This window comes from Papio anubis, chromosome 11 (assembly GCF_008728515.1).
Source record: "Papio anubis isolate 15944 chromosome 11, Panubis1.0, whole genome shotgun sequence".
Lineage (NCBI taxonomy): Eukaryota > Metazoa > Chordata > Mammalia > Primates > Cercopithecidae > Papio > Papio anubis.
The window spans coordinates 121386123-121410571 of NC_044986.1; the positions used below are offsets into that span (position 1 = coordinate 121386123).

A 24449-nucleotide genomic window follows, 5' to 3' on the forward strand; every position below is an offset into this window, starting at 1 on the left:
TTCATATGTGAGTTTTTTAAATATTTAATGATGGTGATGGTGCTGTTGAAGTGAAAGATTTATGCATCACTTTTATAGTCCAAACCAATGCAATTTTCTTGTGATGTGAAAATATTAAAGTCAACTATATTTAATTTTAGCCATCAGTCTTTCCCTACTCCTGCTTTCAGGATTTTTTTTTACAAGAAAAAATGAAATTTACTAGTAAACATTGTTAAAATTTTTTTAGTCAGATTAATATAATAGAGTTTAATTGAGCAAAGAACAAGTTGCTGATTGGGGCAGCCTCTCGAGACAGGGTAGGTTCAAAGACTCCAGCACAGCCACACGATGGAAGAAGATTTATGAACAGAAAAAGGACAGAGATGTACAGAAAATGGTCGAGAGGTGCAGAAACAGCCGGATTGCTTACAACTCTGCGTTTTCCTTATTTAAACATGGTCTGATCAGCTGACCCCCTGTGACTGGCTGAAACTCCATGATTGGCGCAAGAGTAGGTAACAGTCTGTTTACACGTCCGGTTAGGTTACAGTTCATTACATACAGAGAAACGTTTAAGCTGAACTTAAAATAAGTAAGGAGGCAGCTCTAGGCTAAACTTGATTTAGCAAGATAATCTACTAATTCTTTTTGTAATAAAATTATTTAATTTTCAGGTGATAAGATGAAGTATCAGTCTCTGAGATGTGTCATACCCAATAGAATCTGGAGTGGATATTTGCTTTTGTGAATGGTTGTCACATTAGGAAAGTGCATTTAAGAAAATCAGATATTGCATTTTCATGGTTATTTGAGCTCGACCATTTTCTTCCTTTATTGGACAAATCATGTGGTACAAAGATCAACTAGAAAGAAAGTTTCATGTTTTGAGTTTTTGGGAGGGGTTTTTAAAAATACTATTAAGACTACTCTTTCTTTACTTAGTAGGGGGAGGTAGGAGGGGCATACCAGAATTCAGAAGTGTGACCACCATAACCACTTCATTCTTCAATTTATTTTTCGGTTCTAGGACATGTAAGCAGACAAGGATGGTCTCTAGGAACCATAGGAGTTTCATCCATGTGAGCCATCAGCCTGGTTTACAGCCTCCTGCCCTGCAGGCTGGTCTTCCCTAAACCCTGGGTGGAATATAGTAACCTAGTTGGTTGGAACCAGTTCCTGACGGACCCGGGCAACTTAGAGATGAATCCTGGTGAATCTTCCTCATGATTGTGTAACACCTCCATCCTGGAGGAACTGTAATTCCATTATCATAACATGCAACCCGTGTGCTGCCATGATGACACTATGTCTGTGCCCCGGGACGCCTCCTCTACATGCAATGATGCACCCTCTCCCCTCTCCGTCACCCCATAAAACCCTCCTGTCACTTTCCCTCAGGGACACCCTGCTTTGGAGAATACACCTAGTGCTCCCCTTACTTGAGCCAAGTAATAAAACTGCTATTGATCAAAACCTGCCTTCTTGTGGAGAGTCGTTTGTTGCTTGATAGGGGAATGAACCTTGTTTGTTTTTTTTTCAGATAAAAAATATGAGAAATTAAACAAATAAAAAACCTCAGACTTGAGACTTTCCCTTAATAACAACAAAGAGTCCAAGTAAGAAGTCTACAGCTTGCCTTCATCTGTGGCGGACTTGCATGAATCATTTTCAAATAAAGATAATAACTCAGTTGGTCTTGTAGTCCAAACAAAATGTGCTACTTCAGGAACATTCTCTTCCTACGTGGCCTTTGCTGCTGAGTCAGTGTGAGACCTTGAATAAGTCTCTGTTTGTTTTGTACTATTCAGATTTCCTCGTCTGTAAACATTAAGTATCTACGTTCCCTAAAAGTAGTTCTGAATGAATGTTATTTAATGGTGCCAATGATGTTGGAGACACCCTGTGGTAAGTGGTTTAATTTATTTTTGCAAGTTGGTATAATATCAATACTATAATGACCTTAAAATAAATGGAGAATGTGGATATGTGGATGCTTTTGTTATTGAGAAGGGGGCTGACTGAGAGTCAAGGACAGTTTGATTTGTTTTTCTACATTAGTCCTATTCATCTGGCAAATGTGAAGTCTCCATTTCATCATTCATGTTCCTAAGGCGGGTACTAGCTTTAGTTACATTTTCTTGCCAAAGTAAAACTTGCATCATATACTTAGGAATGTGTGGAGCACTTCTCAGAGCTGTGCTTAATCTCAGGTGCCCAGAAATGTTGAAACTTGTTTACAGAACTCTGGACTCATCTCTGATTTACTAACTCAAGTTATTCCCTGGACCTATAATTAACAACTTACCAGGCTGATATTTTCCTCAACCACTTAACACAAAAGAATGATTACGGAGCTTCACATGCAACATTATCCCTTAAAACTGACTCTAAACAAGGATTTAAAATAAGGTTATTTCCACACGCACAGGTGATCAAATCCATTGTGTGATAAAACGATAGATTTTTTTTTATGATGTATTTTCATATCTCTGTGACCTTTTTTGTTAGAGAGGTGATACCATTGAGTCCCGGCAGACTTGGGGTGACTCTTAATATACAAAACGATAAATACCTTCTTCTTCAAATAATTCCAAGCTTGTTTGACTCCTTTAAAATAATTTTTAGATATACTTGTCAAATTCTGTGAAATATCCATGTATGAATTTTGATTGAAACTACATTAATGATGTATTTATCCATTTCTTTTTCTTTTTAACTTAAAATTTATATTTGTTTATATAAAAATTCTGAACATACTATTTTTAAACACTAGTTACAGCTACTTTAGAGTTTTTGGTAGCTATTGTGGAAAGTTTCCTTGTATTATTACTTTATTATTATTACATTATGTAATTGTTTTCATTGCAATATAGTGATATTTATTTGTATATTGATCTGGCACCGTAAAACTTGCGAAATTTTTCTTTTTGTTTTAGTTGCTTATTTATATATTATCTTAAAAGTTCCATGAGGATGGTCATATGAGTCAGCAATAACGATTTTACTAATACTAATTCCTGTATTAGTTTCCTAGGCTGTTGTAACAAAGTGCCATGACTGGGTGGTTTTGAACAAAGGGAGCTTATTCTTTCTTGGTTCTGGAGGTCAGAAGCCTGAAATCCAAGTGAAAGTAAGGCCCCCCCGCCCAACCAAAACTCCAGGGAAGAATCCTTCCTCACCTCCTTTAGTTTTCTCAGGGGCCCGCAGTTCTTGGCGCCCTGTGGTTTTGGGGCGGCATCTCCACCTCTGCCTCCGTCTCCACCTCTGCCTCCGTCTCCACGTGGCTGTCTTCACTATGTGTCTGTGTCCACATTTCCCTCCTAGGAGGAAACCACGGATACTGTGCATTCGATTATAGATCCCTCTAATCCATGATTACCTCATCATTAAATCTGCAAAAATCTCATTTCCAAATAAGGTCACATTCACAGGTTCCAGTTGAACAGGCATTTTTCCGCGGAGGAGGGTGGCACTAATTAACCCAGTAAACTCCACCAGCGGGCGCCCCAAACTTCATGTTCTCTCATGTGCAAAATACATTTACCCATCCTAATGTCCCCCAAATTCTTAACCCATTAAGCATTAACTCGAAATCAAACATGTCACGTTAATATCAACTCAAAAAGTTATAAATCTCATCATCGAAATGATCTAAATTAGGTATGGGTGAGACTCTTCGTTTTCATCCACAATGGGGCAAAATCCCTTTATCCGCAGAACTGTGAAGCTAGAAAACAAGTTATCTTCTCCCAAAACACGATGGTGGAAAATCTGAGGTTGTCTGTATCTTGCCCTCATATTCTGAAGAATACATCTGTTGGATGTAGAACTGTGGGTTGGCAGGTTCTTTCCTTGCATTACCTTATCATATTTTTCAACTGTCTTCTCATCTCTAAAATTTCTGACAAGAAAAAGATATTTGAAACATTTTTTGGATGTATGTAATATGCCATTTTTCTCTGGCTTGTGAAAACATTCTTTCTTTGGCTTTAAATACTTTGACTATTACATACTTGCTCATTTTAATGATGTTTGCTCACACTTGGAATTTGCTGAGTTTCTATAATCTATATTTATCTTTTACCTAATTGAAAAATATTCAGTTTTTTTTCAATAATTGTGTGTCTGTGTGTCCCATTTTCTTTCTCTTCTGCTGTGGAACTGCAGTTACATGGATATTGGAACTTCAGAGATTATTTCACAGGTCCGTGAAGCTTTGTTCACTTTGCTTATCAACCTTGGTATTGTTCAGATTAAAAAAAGTTCTGTTGGTCTCTCCAACCCCTTTCTTTGTCAATTCTATTCTTCTGTGAAGCCCAAATTATTGTGTGCTTACTGCATATTTTGTATTTTTCCATTCTTGCATTTCCTTTTTGTTTTGTTTGTTTGTTTTTGTTTAAGACAGAGTCTCACTCTGTTGCCCAGACTGGATTGCAGTGGTGCAGTCTTGGCTCACTTCCCAGGTTCAAGTGATTCTCCTGTCTCAGCCTCCCAAGTAGCTGGGATTACAGGTGCATGCCACTACACCCAGCTAATTTTTGTGTTTTTAGTAGAGATAGGGTTTCACCATGTTGGCCAGGTTGGTCTCGAACCCCTGAACTCTGGTGATCCGCCCACCTCAGCCTCCCAAACTGCTGGGATTACAGGCATGAACAACCACACCTGGCCGATTCTTGCATTTCTATTTGAGATTTTTTCCTAGTTTCTATTTTCTGATGAAACTATTTGTATTTTGATTATTAAGAGCATATTTTTCTTTACACTACCGAGTGTAGTTAAAATAGTTAAAATAATATCCTATGTGCTTATTTCAACATATATTCATTTGGATATTGTTTTCCATAGGTTGTCTTTCCTTGAGAATGAGTGAAATGTCCGTCTTTCTTCACATATTGACTGGATTTGAATTGTTTCTTGAATATTCTGAAGATGTAGAGACTCTGAATCTTGTTACAATCCTAAATAGAGTATTGATTTTCTAAACTTTAGCAGGCAACTATCTTGGACTCAAGAACATTTTATTTCAAAATTCATTCCAAAGTGCCTTATGTATGCACGGTTTGAGGTTGGTTAGTTAATTGACTAAAATTTGTGCATAGGATCTGGGCTCTGCCTCTCTGGCCAACTCCTTTTTGGAACATCTCCCTCACTTTCTAGTGGCAATGATTGTTCCAAACTCTGTTCTCTGGTTCTATAGAACAGACAAAGTACGGATTTTCTATCAAGGATTTACTTATTAGTGCTGACTGCAATCTGCATTGGGGCTAAACTCATTAAGAACACAGGAAAATTACCCCATGTCATTCTTTCTTCCAAATTGATCCCCTTCTATAATCTTCTAGCCTCTGCTCAATCTGCACTGCCTCCAGGCCGCTATTCGAAATATTTATCCAGGATTTGAGTTGTTATTTGTGGTGAAATTGGCCTGACGGGAACATCTTTGGCCATGCCGGAAGTGGAACACATACACCATGCTTTTGCATTGTCTTTGGCTGAAGCCACTAATATTTCATCTTCCCCAAATATGTCTTCTCTTCATGTATTAACTCGGGACTTTCACAATTCTTTTATATTATTAATTTGAACTGCATATTTGTGTGAAGATCGAAGTGGAATTTAATTTGTTGTAAAAAGCATTTTCTCCCCCAACTGAGTCCCATTCAGATGGCTACTTCGCTTGGAGTATTTTTGTCTCTATTCGGGGGCATTTTTCTGGTGCTCTTATTATTAATAGTCACTTTTCAATAGTCCCCAAATTTTGCAAGTGTGTCTTTGAAATTCAAGTATAAGCTTAAGACAGTAACTAGTCTCTTATCTCCTCTTCTCTTATGGGTATTAAAACCACAACCATTGCACATTCTTCTTCTTTTCATGCTAAGAAAATTACCTTACACCCAGTAAATATGCAGAATCTTTAAAGGACTGAAAAAAATAGGAAAATGTTTAACATAGTTATCAAGGTAGCTGCCTCACACAAGAAACTGCTTGATGATTAACATTTAAGTTTTAAAGCAGTAAAGACAGCCCTTGTGATGAAGGTGATTAGAACGTGATACAAATGACGTTTCAGTGGACCAGAGTGACAGTTACTGGTTAGTTCAACAGGTGAGACTCAATCACAAAGAGTTTATGGATCTTGCTGAAATTAATGGAGACAGGTACCATGGCAGAATCACTACCCTATACACAACTGACTCTCTGAAATGAGTACCTAAACCACATGGCAACCAAACGTGTATTATAATTAGTTTCTGAGAAAGTGGTAATAGTACTTGTTGCAAATCTTGATGTTGTTTTATTTTAAAAAATCCTAAAATATGATTTATTTAATATTAAAATAATGTTGTAAATATCATTTGATGTAAAATTTATTTGCAGAATCAAAACTCCTATAAGGAAGTATTATAATACTAGGAAGAAAATTATTTCAAGACAGTGACTCATGAGAAAGTGTTATGTGCTATCTGCGAAAATATGCCAATACTCCCTTGTGTGAGAATATGCCAAGAAAATCTTTGTAGTTTTGAACATTGTCTTTATTACTCAATTAGCCACTTTTTGTACTGTAAAATGTAATTTAAATGGCTAAAAAATGAATACATTAAGACAATAAGCACTTTAGGCATTTATTATGAACCTGCTGTATTTATGAAAATGCTTATCAGCCTATTATTTCCTTCAAACTCTAGTCAATACCAGATCTGATTTGTGATTTATGTTTTCCTAATAATGAATTCTTTATTGAATTATAGTTACATGACACTGAGAACAAAGATTTTGCCTCTGGCTGTTATCTAAGCAAGGAAGCTCAAAAAAATATTATCTACATACTCTTAATTAGAGAAATCCCTTAAAATATTTTAAACTTCGTGAAAATTCAGACAGGCAGGAGATGCATTTATTATTAAGATTATTTTCAAAACCAAAGCCTTATTAATAAAAAATGAAATGAACAACTTGACTTTTGAGGTTTCACTCTGTCCACAGCGAGTCTATAACTTTGGGAATGTTACTTAAGGTCTCCATTTCCTAATTAGTAAACTAGAAATTCTATTAATGTCTTCAAAAAATTGTTGTGAGGAACATATAATATATGTATAAAATGTGGACACAGTATTTGGGCCATGATAGTAAATTGTTCAAGAAAAAACTACTTATAAACTTTCTTCCCTATATTCACAATTTGTATTGCAATTTTAAATATATTTTTCAGAGTAAACCATGACTTTTTATTATACATTTGTTTTCACTTCAAATGGATCTTAGTCACAAGGTTGTTTGAACAATATAGCGTATTCTAATCAATCAAAATAAAAGACTAACAAAATATAAACTTGAAATTTCATAGTGAAATACACTAGCAATGAATTCAAAGATATAAAGAGAAATCTCTTGTAAGAAATAATAAATCCAAGTCACGTTGGCTTAACTGATTTCTGGAAATAGAAGAGAATAGGCCACTCTTATTCGCCTGGTATTCCTGGGGATAAATTGTGCCTTTACAATGAAACTAGTGGTGGCTTGCTCTGCCTGTCCTCAATAGTATAATGTCAGTGACTGCCAAGAATGCAGCTTTCCCAGGATCAAGAATGGAGCCTGCTTCTTTACCATATTTCCAGAATGATATGCATGTTGCTTAGCCAAGTAATTAAAGACTCCACATTTTAAGACTTGTTGTTTTCTCTGATTATTATAAACACAAAATAAAGAAAATATTTATTAGTCTGAAAAGATATGGTAATGGAATGTCAGGGGAAATGACAGAGTAAGGATCTCTGAAATTTTTCCAATCTATAAAAACAATGAGAGTGCTTTCAAAAATGAGTGGAATCAATCTTTTCAGGACTTGGGAAATTAACCAAAGGCTTGCAACAATTCAGCAGGTTTATTCAAAAAGACTAATTTAGTCTTGGTAAGAGCAGCACATTTTATTGAGTTTTAACATTACTTTTTTTTTTTCTCCTCATTTCCCACCCCCACCAGGGCTGGCAGTCCTAAAAATAGCACACAGTAGTGGGACAACCAGCAGCCTGCCAACCACTGGGGGCCAAAACAAGTTTGGTGCTTGGTCAAAACCCAATTCCAATAGAATCATCATTATTTTAATTGTCTGCTGGTTCCTGGAAGACCCTATTCACAAGGCTTGCTTTTATTTGACCTGACTCAGAGCTTACTCAGAGCAACGGTCTTTCTGCAGGGCATGTATCGAAAGCAGTTAGGAAAACAGAAAGTCACATATATGCATACAGTTGTGGACGTGCTCTGAAATCATCTGAAATGGCCGTAAGCTCTCACCTCTGGCTCACCTTTCAGCCTTACTCAAGCGAAAAGTGAAGGGTAAGGCAGAATTACCAAGTGCCTGGTGGAGTCTTGAAGGCATGCCTGAACACATATGCAGAACCCATCAGCAAAGGCTGGAAGACTGATTGATTCCAGGCATTTAAGGAAATGTCTTTTGAATCTTTGGGTGACCACAAAGCTAAGCAAGCAGAGACTTCAGTGATACAGGTAACAAAGAACAGAGACTTGATAGAACTGATTTGAAAAATTAATTAATGAGAAACAGCAAGAGAAACAAGCAGTGGCAGCAACAAACACCAGGAAGGGAGAGCATCTGATGTCCAGTGTTTACACATTATATTATTTAAAATTTCCGTTTTCAGAAAACACTTTAAGCTGACTGTTATATATATGCTTGAACTAGGTTGAAGAGTGTCACCCCCAAATCCATGTCCACTCATAAATCAGAATGTGAGCTTATGTTAAAATAGGGCCTTTAACTATATAATTAGTTAAAATGAGATCATTCTGGGCTAAGATGGATCCTAATCCAATATGACTGGTTTCCTTATAAGAAGAGGGAAATTTAGTCTCAGATACATATAGAGAGAACACCAAATGAACACAAGAGTAAAGGCGGAGGAATACAATTACAAGCCAAGGAATGACAAAGGTTGTCAACAACCACAAGAAGTTGGAAGACAGACATGGAATATAAATTCCTCTAGAGCCTTCACAGGGAGCATCACCCTGATGACACCTTGATTTTGGAATTTTAGCTCCCAGAACTGTGAGATGATAAGTTTCTATTGTTTTGAGCTACTTAGAGTGTGGTAGTTTATTAAGCAACCCTAGGAAGCTAATACAATGCACAAAGATCTAAATACGATCACGTCTAAATAATTAAAATATGAGACTATTTAACCAAATAAAGACAATCAATAAAGAAATAGAAGTTATATTTAAAAAACAAATTCAAATTCTATAGTTTAAAATTGCATTAGCTAAAATAAAAAATTCACCAGAGAACATCAACGGGAGGTTTGAGTAGGCATATAAAAGAAATTAGCAAGCTAGAATATAAATCAACTGAGATTATCCAGTGTAAGGAGCAGAAGGGAAAGAAAACTGGGAATATCCTCAGAAACCTATGAAACGCTGACCTGCACAGCATCACACACAAAACGGAATTCAGAAGAGAAAGGGAAGGAACGAATATTTAAAAATATAGTGGTCCCCAAAGTAACAAATATAGTTAAAAAATTTACACATACAAAACACTAAAAATATTATAAATAAATGCATACATTTATGCATAGAAACATTATAATCAAACGGTTGAAAGCCAAAACTAAGAGAATCTTGAAAACAGCAAGAGAAAAATATCCATTATGAATGAAAAAAATCTAAATAAAATTTAGAAATGACTTATTTTCAGATGCAAAGAGGCCAGAAAACAAGATGGAGACATCATCGAAGAGCAGAAAGAAGATACTTTCAACCAAGAATTCTGCATCCATCAAAAGCTATTCTTCAAAATTAAAAGAGAAGTTAAGATTTCTCAGAAAAACAACTAAAATAATTTGTCACTAGCAGATCTGCCTTATAAGAAATAATAAAGGCTGAGTGCAGTGGCTGGCTCATGCCTGTAATCCCAGCACTTTGGGAGGCTAAGGAGGGAGGATCGCTTGAGCCTAGTAGTTTGATACCAGCCTTGGCAACATGGAAAACCCTTGTCTCCACAAAAACTTTTTAAAAAAATTAGTCAAGTGTTGTGGCACACTGCTTTAGTCCCAGCTACTCAGGAGGCTGAGGTGAGAGGATCATTTAAGCCCAGGAGGTTGAGGCTGCAGTGAGCCAAGATTGCATCACTGCATTCCAGCCTGGGCAACAGAATGAGACCCTGTCTCCAAACAAACAAACAAACAAACAAACAAACAGAAAACTGAAGGTAGTTCTCTAGGTTGGAATGACAAGACACTAGTCAGTAATTCTAACCCACAAAACTAAATGCAGTGAATAAAGAGCACGGGTAAATATAATTACATAGGTAAATATAAAGAACAGTATAAATTCATTCTTGCTTGTAACTAGTGTAACTATTTTTCTTCTATATGATTTATAAGACAACTACATAAAACAATAATTATAAATCTGTTTGACATGCATGCATAAAGATGTAATTTGACAATAGTTCAAAAGAGAAGTCAGGGAAGAAACTTACAGTAGCAAAACTTATTTTATTATTGAAACTAAATTAGTGTTAATCCTGACTAGCTTGTCATAATTTAAGATATTAATTGTAATCTTCAGGTAAATAACTAAGCAAACTTTTTTTAAGTATTAAAAAATGACAACAGAATTAACATAATATATTTGAAAAATTATTTAATTTAAAAAGAAGGCAAATAATAGAGAAATAGCAGAATATACAAGCCATAAGATTTTTAGAAAACATATAACAAAACAGTAGATGTGAGTAATATATTAAGAGTAATTACATTAAGTGTATATGCATTAATAGTCCAATAAAAAGTCAAAGATTTGCAGAATAGATTTTAAAAAGTGATCTATGCTGTCTGTAAGATACAGATATTAGATGGAAAGACAGATGTTATAAAGAAATGATAGAAAATGATACAATATATAAGCAGTCAAAAAAGGAGAGCTGAAGTGGTCATGCCAATATCCAACAAAAAACTTTAAAGCAAAAATTGTTACTGCAGAAGAGTATTTTGTAATAGAAAATGGTCAATTCATCAGGAAGAGATAAAGATTAAAAACATATGTGCACCTAACAACAGAGCCCTAAAATACATATAGAAAAAAACTGATAGAATTGAAAGCAAGAAGAAACAACCTGACAATAAATTACCAATTTCAATATCCATCTTTCAGTAATATATAGAACATTTAAACAGCAGATCTGCCAGGAAATAGAAGACTTAAAGATAATATAAACCAATTAGACCTGAAATGTATGTATAGTAGTCTCCATATGATGACAGAAGAATACACATTCACCTAAAGTACACGTGAAACATTTTCCAAAATTGACTATAAGATTATAAATTATAAAACAATGATGAAACAAAACTATTTTTAAGTTAAAGGTATTAAAGTCATATAAGTTTGTTCTTTCACTACAATGAAATGTAATTTGAAATCAGTAATAAAAGAATGAGAAGGTCACAAATATGTAGAAATTAAACAACACACTCCTAAATAAACAAGAGATTAAGGAAGAAATTACAAGGTCAATCAGTACCCTGAGGTATATGAATTCAAAACTACATCAACTCTTATGGAATACAAGTAAAGCAGTGCTTATACGGAAATTTATAGCTGTAAATGCCTATATCAAAAAATAAGATTAAAAATATCAATAACCTAACCTTCTGCCTTAAGAAACTAGAAAAAATATTAAGCTAAACAAAAGCTAGGAAAGGAAAGAAAGTATTAAAATTAGAGTAGAACTAAATGAAATAAAGACTATAAAATCAAAAGAGAAAATCAACAAAACTGAAAGTTGTTTCTTTGTGATAAGATCAATAAAACTGACAACCTATAGCTAAATTGACTGCAATGGAATGAATAATTGTGCCCCACACTCCCCAAATCATATGCTGGAATTCTACCCCTCAAAGTGGTAGTAGTAGGATATGAAGTATTTGACAGGTAATTATGTCATAAGGGTGGAGCCTTCATGAGTGGCATTAGAGCCCTTATAAAAAGGGACTCTAAAAAACTCTTGCCCTCTTTCCACCATATGAAGAAACAATAAGAAGACAGCAATCTGCAGCCCAGAAGAGGACCCTCACCAGAACCCAACCCAGCTGGCATCCTAGTCTTTGAATTTTAGCCTCTAAAACCGTGAGAGATAAATCTTTGCCATTTATGAGCCGTCCACACTGACTAAGAAATTAACTAAGAAGAAAAGAGAAAATACTTGAATTAATATTATACAGAGAGAGATAGAAGACATCACTACAGACCTTGTCAAAATAAAAAGAATTATAAGAAAAATCTACTAACAAGTATATGCCAAGAAAAAAATGCATAATCTAGAAAAAATAGACAAATTATTTGAAAGATATACAACTTCATTACTTACACAAAAAATCCTCAGAATAGAACTGTCACAAGAAAAAAGATTGAACTTATTATTTTAAACCTCTCCCCAAAATATGCCATACCTGCCTGGCTTTACTGGTGAATTATACCAGACATTTAGTGAAGAACTAACATTATATACTCACAAACTCTTCCAAAAAAGTAGAAGAGAACAAAGCACTTTCCAACTCCTTCTATGAGACAAATATTTCCCTGATACCAAAGTTAGAAAAAAAGATTGTAAGAAAAGATCTACAGATAAATATTCCTTATGAATATTGATTAAAAATCCTCAATAAAACACCAGCAAACTGAATCTAGCAACATATCAAATAGATGTACAGACCATGATTAAGTCAGATTTATTCCAGGAATGCCAGGTTGGTGTACCACATGAGTATCAATCAGTGTAATATATCATGTTAACATAATAAGCAACAAAATACATTTATCACCTCAGTAGACACAGAAAATATAAAATTGTCATAATTAAACACTCAAGAAACTAAGGATATAAAGAAACTTCTTCAACTTGATAAAGAGTATTTCTAAAGAAACATTCAATTAGCATCATAGTTAGTAATAAAAGATTGAAAGCCTTCCCTCTAGGATTGAGGAAAAGGACAATGATGCTCCCTGACAATACATCTATTTAACATTGTACTGGAGGTTCTGGCCAGGACAACTCATCAAGGAAAATATATGGACAGCATCCAGACAACTGACTCTATTGCATATGACATAATCTTGTATATTTTAAGACTTAAGGAAATCTTAGAGAATACATAAAAATACTACTACAGCAAATAGACGAGTTTAGCAAGGCTGCAGAAAATAAGATTAATATATACAAATCAGCTGAATATATACAGTGGCAAAGAACAATTTTAAAATGAAATTAAGGAAACAATTCAATTTTTAATTCCAGCAAAAATGATAAATACTTAAAATACACTTAACAAAAGAAGTATAAAACTTACTCACCAAAACAATAAAACAGCATTGAAAAAAACTGTTAAACAGTATATAAACGTATCTGGTGTTCATGCATTGGAGGAAAATATTGACAAGATGCTGTGTACCCAAATTTTTGTACATATTTAATATAATCTCTGTCAGTATCTTAGCAGGCTTTTATTGCAGAAATTAAAAAGCTGATCCTAAATTTATATGGAAATACAAGGGACCTACAAGAGCCAAAACAATCTTGAAAAGAACAAAGTAGGACTCCATCTTCCTGATTTTAAAACTCTCAAAGCTACAGTAATCAAGAATGTGTGGTACTGGTATAGGATAGACATAGAAATCAATGACCTGGAACTGAGAGTTTAAAACTGTGACATATAAGATAAGCCAGTTTTTATAAGGGCACCAAGACAATTCAGTGGGGGAAAGAACAATCTTTTCAACAAATGGTAATGGAACAAGTGGATATTCATATGAAAAAGAATGAAGGTGGATTCCTACCTCATATAATTAACTCAAAATGTATGCGTTAAAATGATAAAACTCTTACAAGAAAAGAGATACAAATCTTCCTGACCTTGGAATGGGCAATTTAAAAAAATAACATAATGCCTAAAGCACAAGCAAGAAAAGGAAAAATAGATAAATTAAACATCATAAATATTCAAATGTCTGTGCATCAAAGGACACTATTAAGAGTGAAAATACAATTCACAGAATAAGAGAAAACATTTGGATATCATATATGCGATAAGGGACTTGCATTCAAGACGATAAAGAACATTTACAAACCCAGAAAAAATATACAAATGATAAAAATAAACAAAAAATTTTAATAGATATTTATCTAAGGAAGATAACATGAATGGCTATCAAACATGAAATAGGAAAAGATGTTTAACGTCATTAGTTGTTGTCAAAATCTCAGTAAGATACCACTTCATACCCACTAGGGTAGCTATAATAAAAAAAGACTAGCAATAACAAGTATTTGAGATGAGTGAAGAAATTGGGACCCTCCTAATTGTTAGTTACAATGCAAAATGGTGCAGTTGCTGCAGAAATCAGTCTGACAGTTAGATGGTTAAACTAGCTACTATATGACCTCGCAATTCCACTTCTAGATACACACCCCAGAGAAATAGAAACATATGTCAAAACCAAAACTTGGACATCAAAGTTCATAGCAGCATTTGTTTTTTAGTCAGAATGTGGAAACCAAAAGCAAATACAGCCGAAATGTGCAAACGACCAAATGTCCATTTAAGAGAGAATGAATGGGTAAATACAGTGTTGTCTAGCCCTACGATGAAATATTATCCAGCCACACAGTAAGTGAAGTTCTGGTACATGGTAACATGTGGCTGAATCTTAAAAACATTATCTAAGATAAAGAAGCTAGAAATCTTAATATAAGATGTCAGAAATAGTATATCCATAGAGACAAAAACTATTAGTGTTTGCCAGGACTGAGGGAAGAGGAGGAGTTACTGCTAATATGGAATTTCTCTTTGTTGTATGAATATATTTGGGAATTATATAGTAGTGATGAATATGCAACTTTGTGAATACATGAAAACCACTGAAGTGTACACTTTAGAATGGTTAATTTCGTAGTATGTTTTTATTTATATTAAAAAACAGACCAGGCAGGGTGGGCTCAGGCCTATAATCTCAGCACTTTGGGAGGCCAAGGTGGGAGGATCACGTGAGGTCAGGAATTCCAGACCAGCCTGGCCAACATGGGGAAACCCCATCACAACTAAAAATGCAAAAAAAAAAAAAAAAAATTAGCCGGGCGTGGTGGCACATGCCTGTAGTAGTCCCAGCTACTTGGGAGGCTGAGGCAGGAGAATCGCTCGAACCTGGGAGACGGAGGTTGCAGTGAGCCGAGATGGAATCACTGCACTCTAACCTGGGCAACAGAGCGATTCTCTGTCTCAATAAACAAACAAAAAACAGTAGATGACAAAAATATAGCTGTGAATTAGGAAACAAACTTTTATCATTTATAGCTAGAAATGGACATATCTAGATATAGAAATTATTTTTCAAATAAGCAATGCAAACACTAACTTCTTATATTTCAAAGACCCTCAGCTTTGCCACAAAATCCACAAGGGCGTGTCTTACACAATTGTTTGACAGATGTTGATTTAGTGAAGCGGATGAGTCTTCAATGTCCATTTATTTATGTAGTAATGGTTGAATTCCACCTAACGACTCTAGCTTTAATTATAACAGGATTTCACATATTTGGGCAATTCTTTATATATTTTTCACGTTACTTTATATCATCCTTTCAGTAACATTTTCAGTTAGACTCGGGCATTTTTTTTCCCATTTTGTGTACGGAGAACCTAATGAAATGAGAACTTCAGGGTTTTATTCAAGATTGCGTAATACATTATGGAGGCCCTACCAGTCCTAAACCCTCATTCTTAAATTACTTCCGAAATACATCAAAGGGAGAACCCACACAAAGAAAAATATCCATGTTAAACATTTCATGAGAATGCTTTTTCCTGCTAGCTTAAAAAAATCAAGCCGATACGTAGTTTCACGGCAGTGAATGAAATGCTCCTTAGACTTTATTTTTAAAGCCATTCTTTGAACGGTTTGAAGAACCTGCAGCAACTCTCAGCTCTGCCTTGTGAAACAGAATGTTCATATCATCTTGTTACTCTTTAAAAAGACATTTTGGCTCTGAAGAGTTCACAGATTAAAATAGGTTAACACGCAGGACGTTAATCTCTGTTTATAGAAAATACCGAGACAGATGGAGAAGTAATTATGAATAAAAATAGATCTGTTTCTCAAACAGATTCCTGAACAGAGGCATTTAAACATCAAGGAAACTGGAGGCAGGGGCAGGGTGAAACCTATCCCGTTGCTCTGACACACCATCCTGGAGTGACAAATAGGATATTGACAGGGGAATCTGTTTAAGCCTGGAGCCATAGCTAAGCAGGACTTCCAGTAGCTTCTATTATAAGCAGCTTTTTCTGTGCCACCTAGATTTACTTGGCTGTGCCACTAGAATTTTGGACTCGAACTGAATGAACACAGTGTTGGTCTGAATACCGCTCCTCTGCCTGTAATAGGATCCACTGACATTACCCAGGGTGCTGAGGCATGTGAAGTGCCTCTGTAACCAAACTCCACCCTTGAGTCAGAGCCTGGTAATCCCTGGAGACTAACAGACATCCACGTGTGCTGCATGATTCATGCAACTGCTATCTGCAGACAGTTGCTGGGTGAAACGCCCTGTTAAATGTTTACTCATTATGGCTACTTTGCCCGACTACTCTTGAGTTATTTTGACTTGGACTAGAAAAGAAAAAACAAGAGCCAACAAAAATGGAACAAAGAATTTGCCCTTTCTCCTGAACATTAGGATCTTTGGTGATTTATGTGTAGCTTCCCTAGGACAATATGAGACTCATGTTTACAGGGAACATAGAAATCTGGGAAACAGAGACAAGACACCAAAGTGAAGAAGCAGAAATAAAAGCCAGGCTGGTCGGGATAGTGTACAGATATGCAGTTAATACAATTATAGCAAAAACAGGCATACTTGTGCCAATCTTTAAAAAAGGATGTTTTAAATCAGGATTCCCCAACCCCCAGGATGCAGACTAGTACTGGTCCGTGGCCTTTTAGGGACTCACAGCAGGAGGTGAGTGGTGGGCAAGTGGACACAACGGCCTGAGCTCTGCCTCCTGTCAGATCAGCTGCGGCATTAGATTCCCACAGTAGCGCAAACCCTACTGCGAACCGCGCATGCAAGTAATCTAACGGTGCTCTTTATGAGGATCTAATGCCTGATAAAACGGTTTCACCCACAAACCACCCCCCACCTACCACATCCGTGGAAAAAAATAGGTTCCTGCTACTATGAATATGGGGGACTGCTGTTTTGAACGATGCTGAATGATTTTATTCAGTTTTGTTTTCTGAAAAGACTGCTTCAAACTAACTTTTTGAAGTTTTCCATCAAGTGTGTGTGTGACAAGTAAAAGAAATATTGTTACAAAAATATGATAACAGACTTGACATCATTTAGCATATTATTATTGCACAACAACATTTTTTCCTGGATGGTAAGTATTTATTAGATATGGTGGTTACAGAAAAATATAAGCATGAACAGTATGCCTCTATTTGAATACATAAATGTGTTCACACTTGATTTCAGAGACAGAAATTGAGAATGAGATGAAGGGAGGAAGATAAAAAGGAAGGGGGACTCAGAGCTCTGCAGTGACCCAAATATCAACAAGACTTGGGAACATTTTGGATCCTGACAAGGGCTGTTCTCCAAACCACGTGTGTGCTCAGCGTTGTACACAGTTCAGTTTACTTCATGCGTTGGAATTCAGTGGTGCCAAAGTACATTGGCAAACAAAGTGGACACAAGAGATAATCTGCTTGTCAGCTAGAGACAGACAAGAGGCATGGAGAGGGGTGGCTGAAAATAGGGCCGTTGGCATGCACTCGGGGACTGGAGTGGAGGAAAGTGCTTGGGGGCACTGCAAATAGCACTGAGGGGGAAATCTAGGAGGTTGAGTCATGCCGAGTCTGTGAGCCACAGATCAGGAGAAAAACATGTGACAGGCAAACCCATGGGGTTCTGATGCAGATGCTGTGCCGTGTTCCTCATGGGACTCCTGGCAGGTGGCTTGGGAGAGGGGCTTGTGTGCCTGCAAAGCCATCTCCGGCGAGCAGAGCTGCGAGGTGTGCAAGGTAGCCTCTGACTCCTCATGGGCAGTTCTCTCACACACCTGCCAGAGGATGGCTCTTCTGCAAGAAAGAAAAGGAAACACAAAAGGAGTGGAGGAAGCCAGTCCAGCAGCCAGCCCTGATGCTTTTAGTTCACTCCTTCTTTACAGAGTTCACACATCCACGCATGGCCACAGAGTAGGAGAGGTCACTGCTAGGGTGATTAATACATATCGAAACTACAATTACTTGCATAGTCATTGCCAAATACAGATTATAAAGTGACCTTATATACATATTCCTATCTGGTATACACCTTTGGTAAATTAGCTAAAAAGGAAATGTTACATCACTGTATTCTTGGCTATGCTGTTCACAAAAACACTTGGATCTCTTAAGAGTAATACGAGCAAAATCTGGCTGTTTTCCAGCATGTAAAGTAGTTTAGTTGCCATAATATGACTTTTGTTCATCAAGTCATTTATTCTCCCTGCCACTGAATACTAACATTTGACCATGAGACCCCCTGGCAGCAGACACAGAGCCTGACCCACAGTGGACTCTTGCTGTCTATATATTTTTTGAGACCGAGTCTCACTCTGTCTCCCGGGCTGGAATGCAGAGGTGTGATCTCTGCCCAGCCTCCCAAGTAGCTGGGATTACAGGTGTGCACCACCACACCTGGCTATTTTTTGTATTTTTAGTAGAGAAAACGTTTCACCATGTTGGCCAGGGTGGTCTCTAACTCCTGACATCAGGTGATCTGCCTGCCTCAGCCTCCCAAAGTGCTGAGGTTACTGGCGTGAGCCACCGCGCCTGCCCCCTTGGTGTCTATTGATGGGTCCAGTCCAGTGATGCAATTGGAGGGAGCTAGAGGGAAGATGGGGAGAGACAGAGATGGGAAGGAAGGGAGAAGAGCAAAAGATAGCATGGAGAGGGAAGGGGCAGAAGAGAAGGGAATGAAGAGGAGGATGAGACTCAGAGAGAGGGAGAGAGGCAGACAGAGGGGTGCAGAGAACGGAAGTCTTTCAGGAAATCTACAAGGTGTCAGGCACACCGTCTTGGATGATTTATGGAAGCCTATAAACAGCTGTATAATAGACATGATGGGTGTGCTGGGTTTCTTATTACTGCCTTTTGTTTACCTGCATTAATTCTTCACCTTTTCCTATGTAATTTTTCAGTCAGGGAAGCTGATTTCTATAGATTGTACTGCCTGGGCTCCCATGTGGTAGGTGGGAGGAGGGAGATATTAGCACAGGGCGCGGTATTTACGCCTTCGTCACCCCCGTGGCACCAAGTTCTAACAGTGGTTAGGTCCCCTAGTGATGCAGTTTCTGTCAGGGACCCTGATTTGGGGGCTCCAGAGAGTTCTAGTAATAGAATAGAATTTTCTGTTATATGTCTAATTTATACCAAGAGCCAAGAGTACCTGACTATGGTATACAGGTTACAAAAATCAACCTCTCCATCAAAGGTGTTTTCCAAGAGTGTCCCTTGAAATGTGTTATTCTCAACTGACAAGACCGAAATGTAGGGAAACTGTGAGCCAATCCAAAAAGCTGCACAAAAAAGACACAACCAATTTTTAGATAAAAATTTTACTGTTAAGTTTGCTCCACAGAGGAATAGTGGAAGGCAGTGTTTGTGACACTTTTGCAGTTAATACACACACGAGAGTCACATTTCACCAGGGGTTTGAGCAAAAGTGCATTGACTAGGGGAGGAAAGAAAGCTGACATCCACCTCTTTCTTAATTCTTCCAATTCAGAAGCAGTGAGAAGCTTTTGGTATCAGTTGTTTAGATGGGGCTTCACTCATTTCATAGCCTTGTCACATTATTTATCTCATCTGTTCTTCACAGCATCTCATGCTGTGGTTAGAGCATCAATTGTGAAGAATATAGGATACCAAGTCCATCCTAGAAATGACTTCAGGAACTTCATGCTGTAGCTCCATAGTCTGGGAATGGCAGACAGATTCAGCGCCAGGAGAACATCACATAAAGGACAAATGTATATGTATGTTTAAAAATGGCCAGTTTCGGCCTGGCATGATGGTTCACGTCTATAATCCCAGCACTTTGGGAGGCCGAGGTAGGTGGATCACGAAGTCAGAAGGTCAAGACCATCCCGGCCAACATGGTGAAACCTCGTCTCTACTAAAAATACAAAAACTAGCTGGGCAATGGTGGTACACGCCTGTAGTCCCAGCTACTTGGGAGGCTGAGGCAGGAGAATTGCTTGAACTCAGGAGACGGAGGGTGCAGTGAGCCAAGATTGCCCGCTGCACTCCAGCCTGTTGACGGAGCGAGACTCCGTCTCAGGAAACAAACAAACAAACAAAAAACAAAAAAACAAAAAACAAGTTTCTGCTTGACTTATAAGACCTCATCCAATGTATTTCTAAATCAAATAACAGACTGGTGAACTCATTTTTAAAGCAATTATCTCAGGTTCTCAAAACAGATTTAAGAATATGGTATCAAAATCCTAGTCTAGGTTTCAATATTTCAGTATTTACAGATGATGTCTCAGAAAACAAAGAAGCCGTTATTGACAAGCGCTTTGCAGGCCAAAGGCCACTGCCAGGGAATATAGTGACAGTGGATTTGCTGCCAAACTGATGATTATTTTCTTGTTTTCTTTTCAGCCCTATTGGTTCCTGGGATCGGACTGTTGATGCAGCTATTTCTATTTGGTTATGGGTAAGTCAACACTGTATTTATCACTGTGCCCATGTTTTCCTTCAAAGAGGCACATGTAACTGTGTCCAATTGCAACTGAGAGCATATTTTAAAAAGGAATTTGGCTTCAATGTCTTTAACCGACTTTAAATAAATTGCTTGTGAGACTGTAAAGCAGAAGATTTTACAATATTAAACCTAGCTCAGAAGAAATGCTGAATTTAGTAAATAATCATTTTTAAGAACTTAGATAATGTCACCTTTTAAAAAACCTGGGACTTCAAATAACTTCAAAATGAGGAAAAGCTTTTATCAGCTTTAGAGTTAAAATGCAGATGTTAATCACAGGTTAGGGTCTTAATAATTTCTGAAAAGACAAATGCAGCATTATTTGTGAAGGTACATACAGTTGTGTATAGCGTAACAACATTTTGCTTAACAAAGGAACGCATATACCATGGTGATCCCTCAAGATTATCATGGAGCTGGCAAACTCCTGCCAACTAGTCAGGCAGTCGCCATTGTAAGACTGTAGCAAAATGCATTACTCCTGTGTTCGTGGTGATGCTTGTGTACACAGACTTATCGCACTGTCAGTCATATGAGAATATAGCACATACAGTTAGGTATAGCACATAATACTTGACAATGATAATGAATGATTAGGTTACCAGTTTATTTATTATACCGTACTCTTTATTGTTATTTTTGATTGTACTCTTTATGTCAATATATTATTAAAAAGTTGGTTGTGAAACAGCTTCAGGCATTTCCTTCAGGAGCTATCCAGAAAAAGGTATTGTCATCATAGGAGATGCCAGCTTAATGTGTGTCATTGCCCCTGAAGATCTTCCAATTTGACAAGAAATGGAGGTGGAAGACAGTGATAATGATCCTGACCCTGTGTCGGTGTAGGCTATAGTGGTTTGTGTTTTAGTTTTTAACAAAAAAGTTTAAAAATTAAAAAATTAAAAAATATAAGAGCACGTGTAGGATACGGATATAAAAAGAGACATTATTATTACTATTATTATTTTTTAAGATGGAGTTTCTCTCTTTTGCACAGGTTGGAGTGCAGTGGCACGATCTTGGCTCACTGCAACCTCCACCTCCCGGGTTCAAGCAATTCTCCTGCCTCAGCCTCCTGAGTAGCTGGGATTACAGGCGCCCGCCACCATGCCAAGCTAATTTTTGTATTTTAGTAGAGATGGGGTTTCACCATGTTGGTCAGGCTGGTCTCGAACCCCTGACCTCGTGATCCACCCACCTTGACCTCCCAAAGTGTTGGGATTACAGGTGTGAGCCACCATGCCCGGCCAAAAAGAGACAATATTTTTGTTCAGCTGTACAGTGGATTTGTGTTTTCAGTGGAGTGTAATGACAAGAGTCAAAAAATTAAAACAAAGTGAAAAGTTTATACTGTAACAAAAAGTTATAGTGGGCTAAGATTCATTCATTATTGAGGAGAGAAATTTTTTGTGTACATGTTGTGTAGCCTAAGTGCACAGTGTCTGGAAGGTCTACAGCGGTGTTTACAGCGACATCTAAGTCTTTCACATCCACTCACCAGTCACTCACTGACCCACCCAGAGCAACTTCCAGTCCTGAAAGCTGCATTCATGGTGAATGTCCTACACAGGTGCACCATGTTTATCTTTTATACTGTATTTTTACTGTATCTTTTCTACGTTTAGATATGCAAATACCATGGTGTTACGATTGCCTACAGTATTCAGAACAATAACATGTTGTACAAATTTGTTGTCTAGCAGCAGCAGGTGTGTAGTTGGCTCTTCCGTCTAGTTTTGTGAAAGTTCACACTATGATATTTGCATAACAACAAAATCACCTACGGATGCATTTCTCAGAATGTATCCCCATTGTTAAATGATGAATGGCTGTGTGTGTGTCCAGGCAGGACTCTGTGTGTGTGTACTATATATACTATATATGCATACCACATATACACACATCCACACTATACTATGCACTATACATATATACAACTACATAGGAAAATATAAAACTACATGTGCATAAATACACAAACACACATACATATGTATGTATAAAAGGTAATGTATTGATATTACTAATAGTGACAATGTGTACTAAGCATATATTTATATATTCTTAAATATATATTATTTTAATACATAGTAGATTATGTTATATACTAATATACTTTTTTAAAACTGAAAGAAATCGCGTTGCTTTTCTATTTGTGTTTCTAAATATGATGTCCATATTTTTTCTGATTTTATTACTGTAGCTGTGATCAGGTCATGTAACTTAATTTTGATGATGTTTCTTAGAGTACAGTCTGAGGGTATCCAGCCTCAGATTATCTGAGGATGTAGCTCAAGATTTCCTAATTTTGCAAACAGCAAGCGTCCCAGGAGATTCTAAGACTTGCTAACAAAAGGCGGGGACTCACTGGACAGTTACTGAAGATGGACAGTAGGGGGCAGAAGCGCCCACGCTTCTTTGATATGGGTAGCTTTGGTTTTTCAGTGACGGGGAACCCTTTGACTTCAGGTGCCTATTGCATTTAGAATTTTCAAATGAACGCTTCTTGCCTGTTCTCTTATTTTTTCTGCCTCCAAACATTATGTCTATCATTGCAAAAGTAATACAAAATCACTGAACAACATGTGGAAAATACCAAATGTGTAACAACAGAAAGAAAGTAAAAAATGCACCACTCAAATTCCCATCAAGAAATAAACATTCTGATAATATTTAGTTTTATTTTCCTATATATTTGTGTGTATATATAAAAACATATATTCAAAATGTGTTATAATATAAAATGTGTAAGATATATACAACAGTATAAACAAAATTATGTTGTATATGTCATTTTCATGTCATATGTCAGATATAGCATACTAATACTTATCCACTTTTTAAAAATGCTGATCCCTTGGAAATATCCAATTATCAATTGTGTTTCTTTCCTCGCTTAAGTTACGTTTTATGACTTTTGGTAGTGAAGAGATAAAATTCATTACAAAACGTGCCAGGCTAAAGCAATTTTCCGAAGGGATTAAGTAATTGCAGTGGCCTCAGGCTATGCACAGTTTTTTAAAAGGGGGTGTCTCTCATTTTCTTCAGCATAACTTGGGTCACAGAAACCCAGGTCTAAATTCAATATGAACTCATATTCTATCATGCCCTGACCCTGGTAAGTTATTTTGTTGCAAAATCCTTAGACAATTTGAGAATGTCAAAGCACATTTTCAAGTCTTAGCATGTCTCCATTGTCTATTAACTGCATGTATTTTATGCCTTAAAAAAACTTCATCTTCAGATTTTCTAGCTTTCTTCTGCAGTTTTTTTTTTTTTTAGAATATTTTTCTATCATTTTAATTCTCTATTGTAAAACTTGGAAAGCTCTAGTTTTGGACTGCCAAGAACAGTCTGAAATTAAATCAGTTTACTCTCGCTCTTAGTGAATATTTTGGGAGTGCTATGTACTGAATGAGTCCCCCAAAAGTTCATGTGTTAAAACTTAATCCTTCTGCCCCTATGATGAGATGAAGGGATGAATGAGGGCTCTGTTCTCACGATGGGATGAATGTTGCTATCACAGGAGTGGGTTTATTATCACAGGAGCATTATTGTTATGCATGTGAGCTCTCCCTGGCTCCCTTGCTCCCACTCTCACCATGTGATGCCCTCTGCCATGAGTGAGGCA

General features: G+C 36.8%; 1 protein-coding gene across 1 annotated transcript in view; it reads left to right on the plus strand.

Annotated features, from left to right (window-relative positions):
- The first annotated feature begins 282 nt into the window (after positions 1-282).
- LOC116269507 overlaps positions 283-24449 on the plus strand; it is a 29520-nt gene continuing 5353 nt past the window's right edge. The window contains exons 1-2 of the mRNA XM_031652557.1: positions 283-1887; positions 20716-20770. Of these exons, the coding sequence (XP_031508417.1) occupies positions 1847-1887; positions 20716-20770 (96 nt within the window). The 5' untranslated portion in view covers positions 283-1846. The remainder of the gene's footprint in view (positions 1888-20715; positions 20771-24449) is intronic.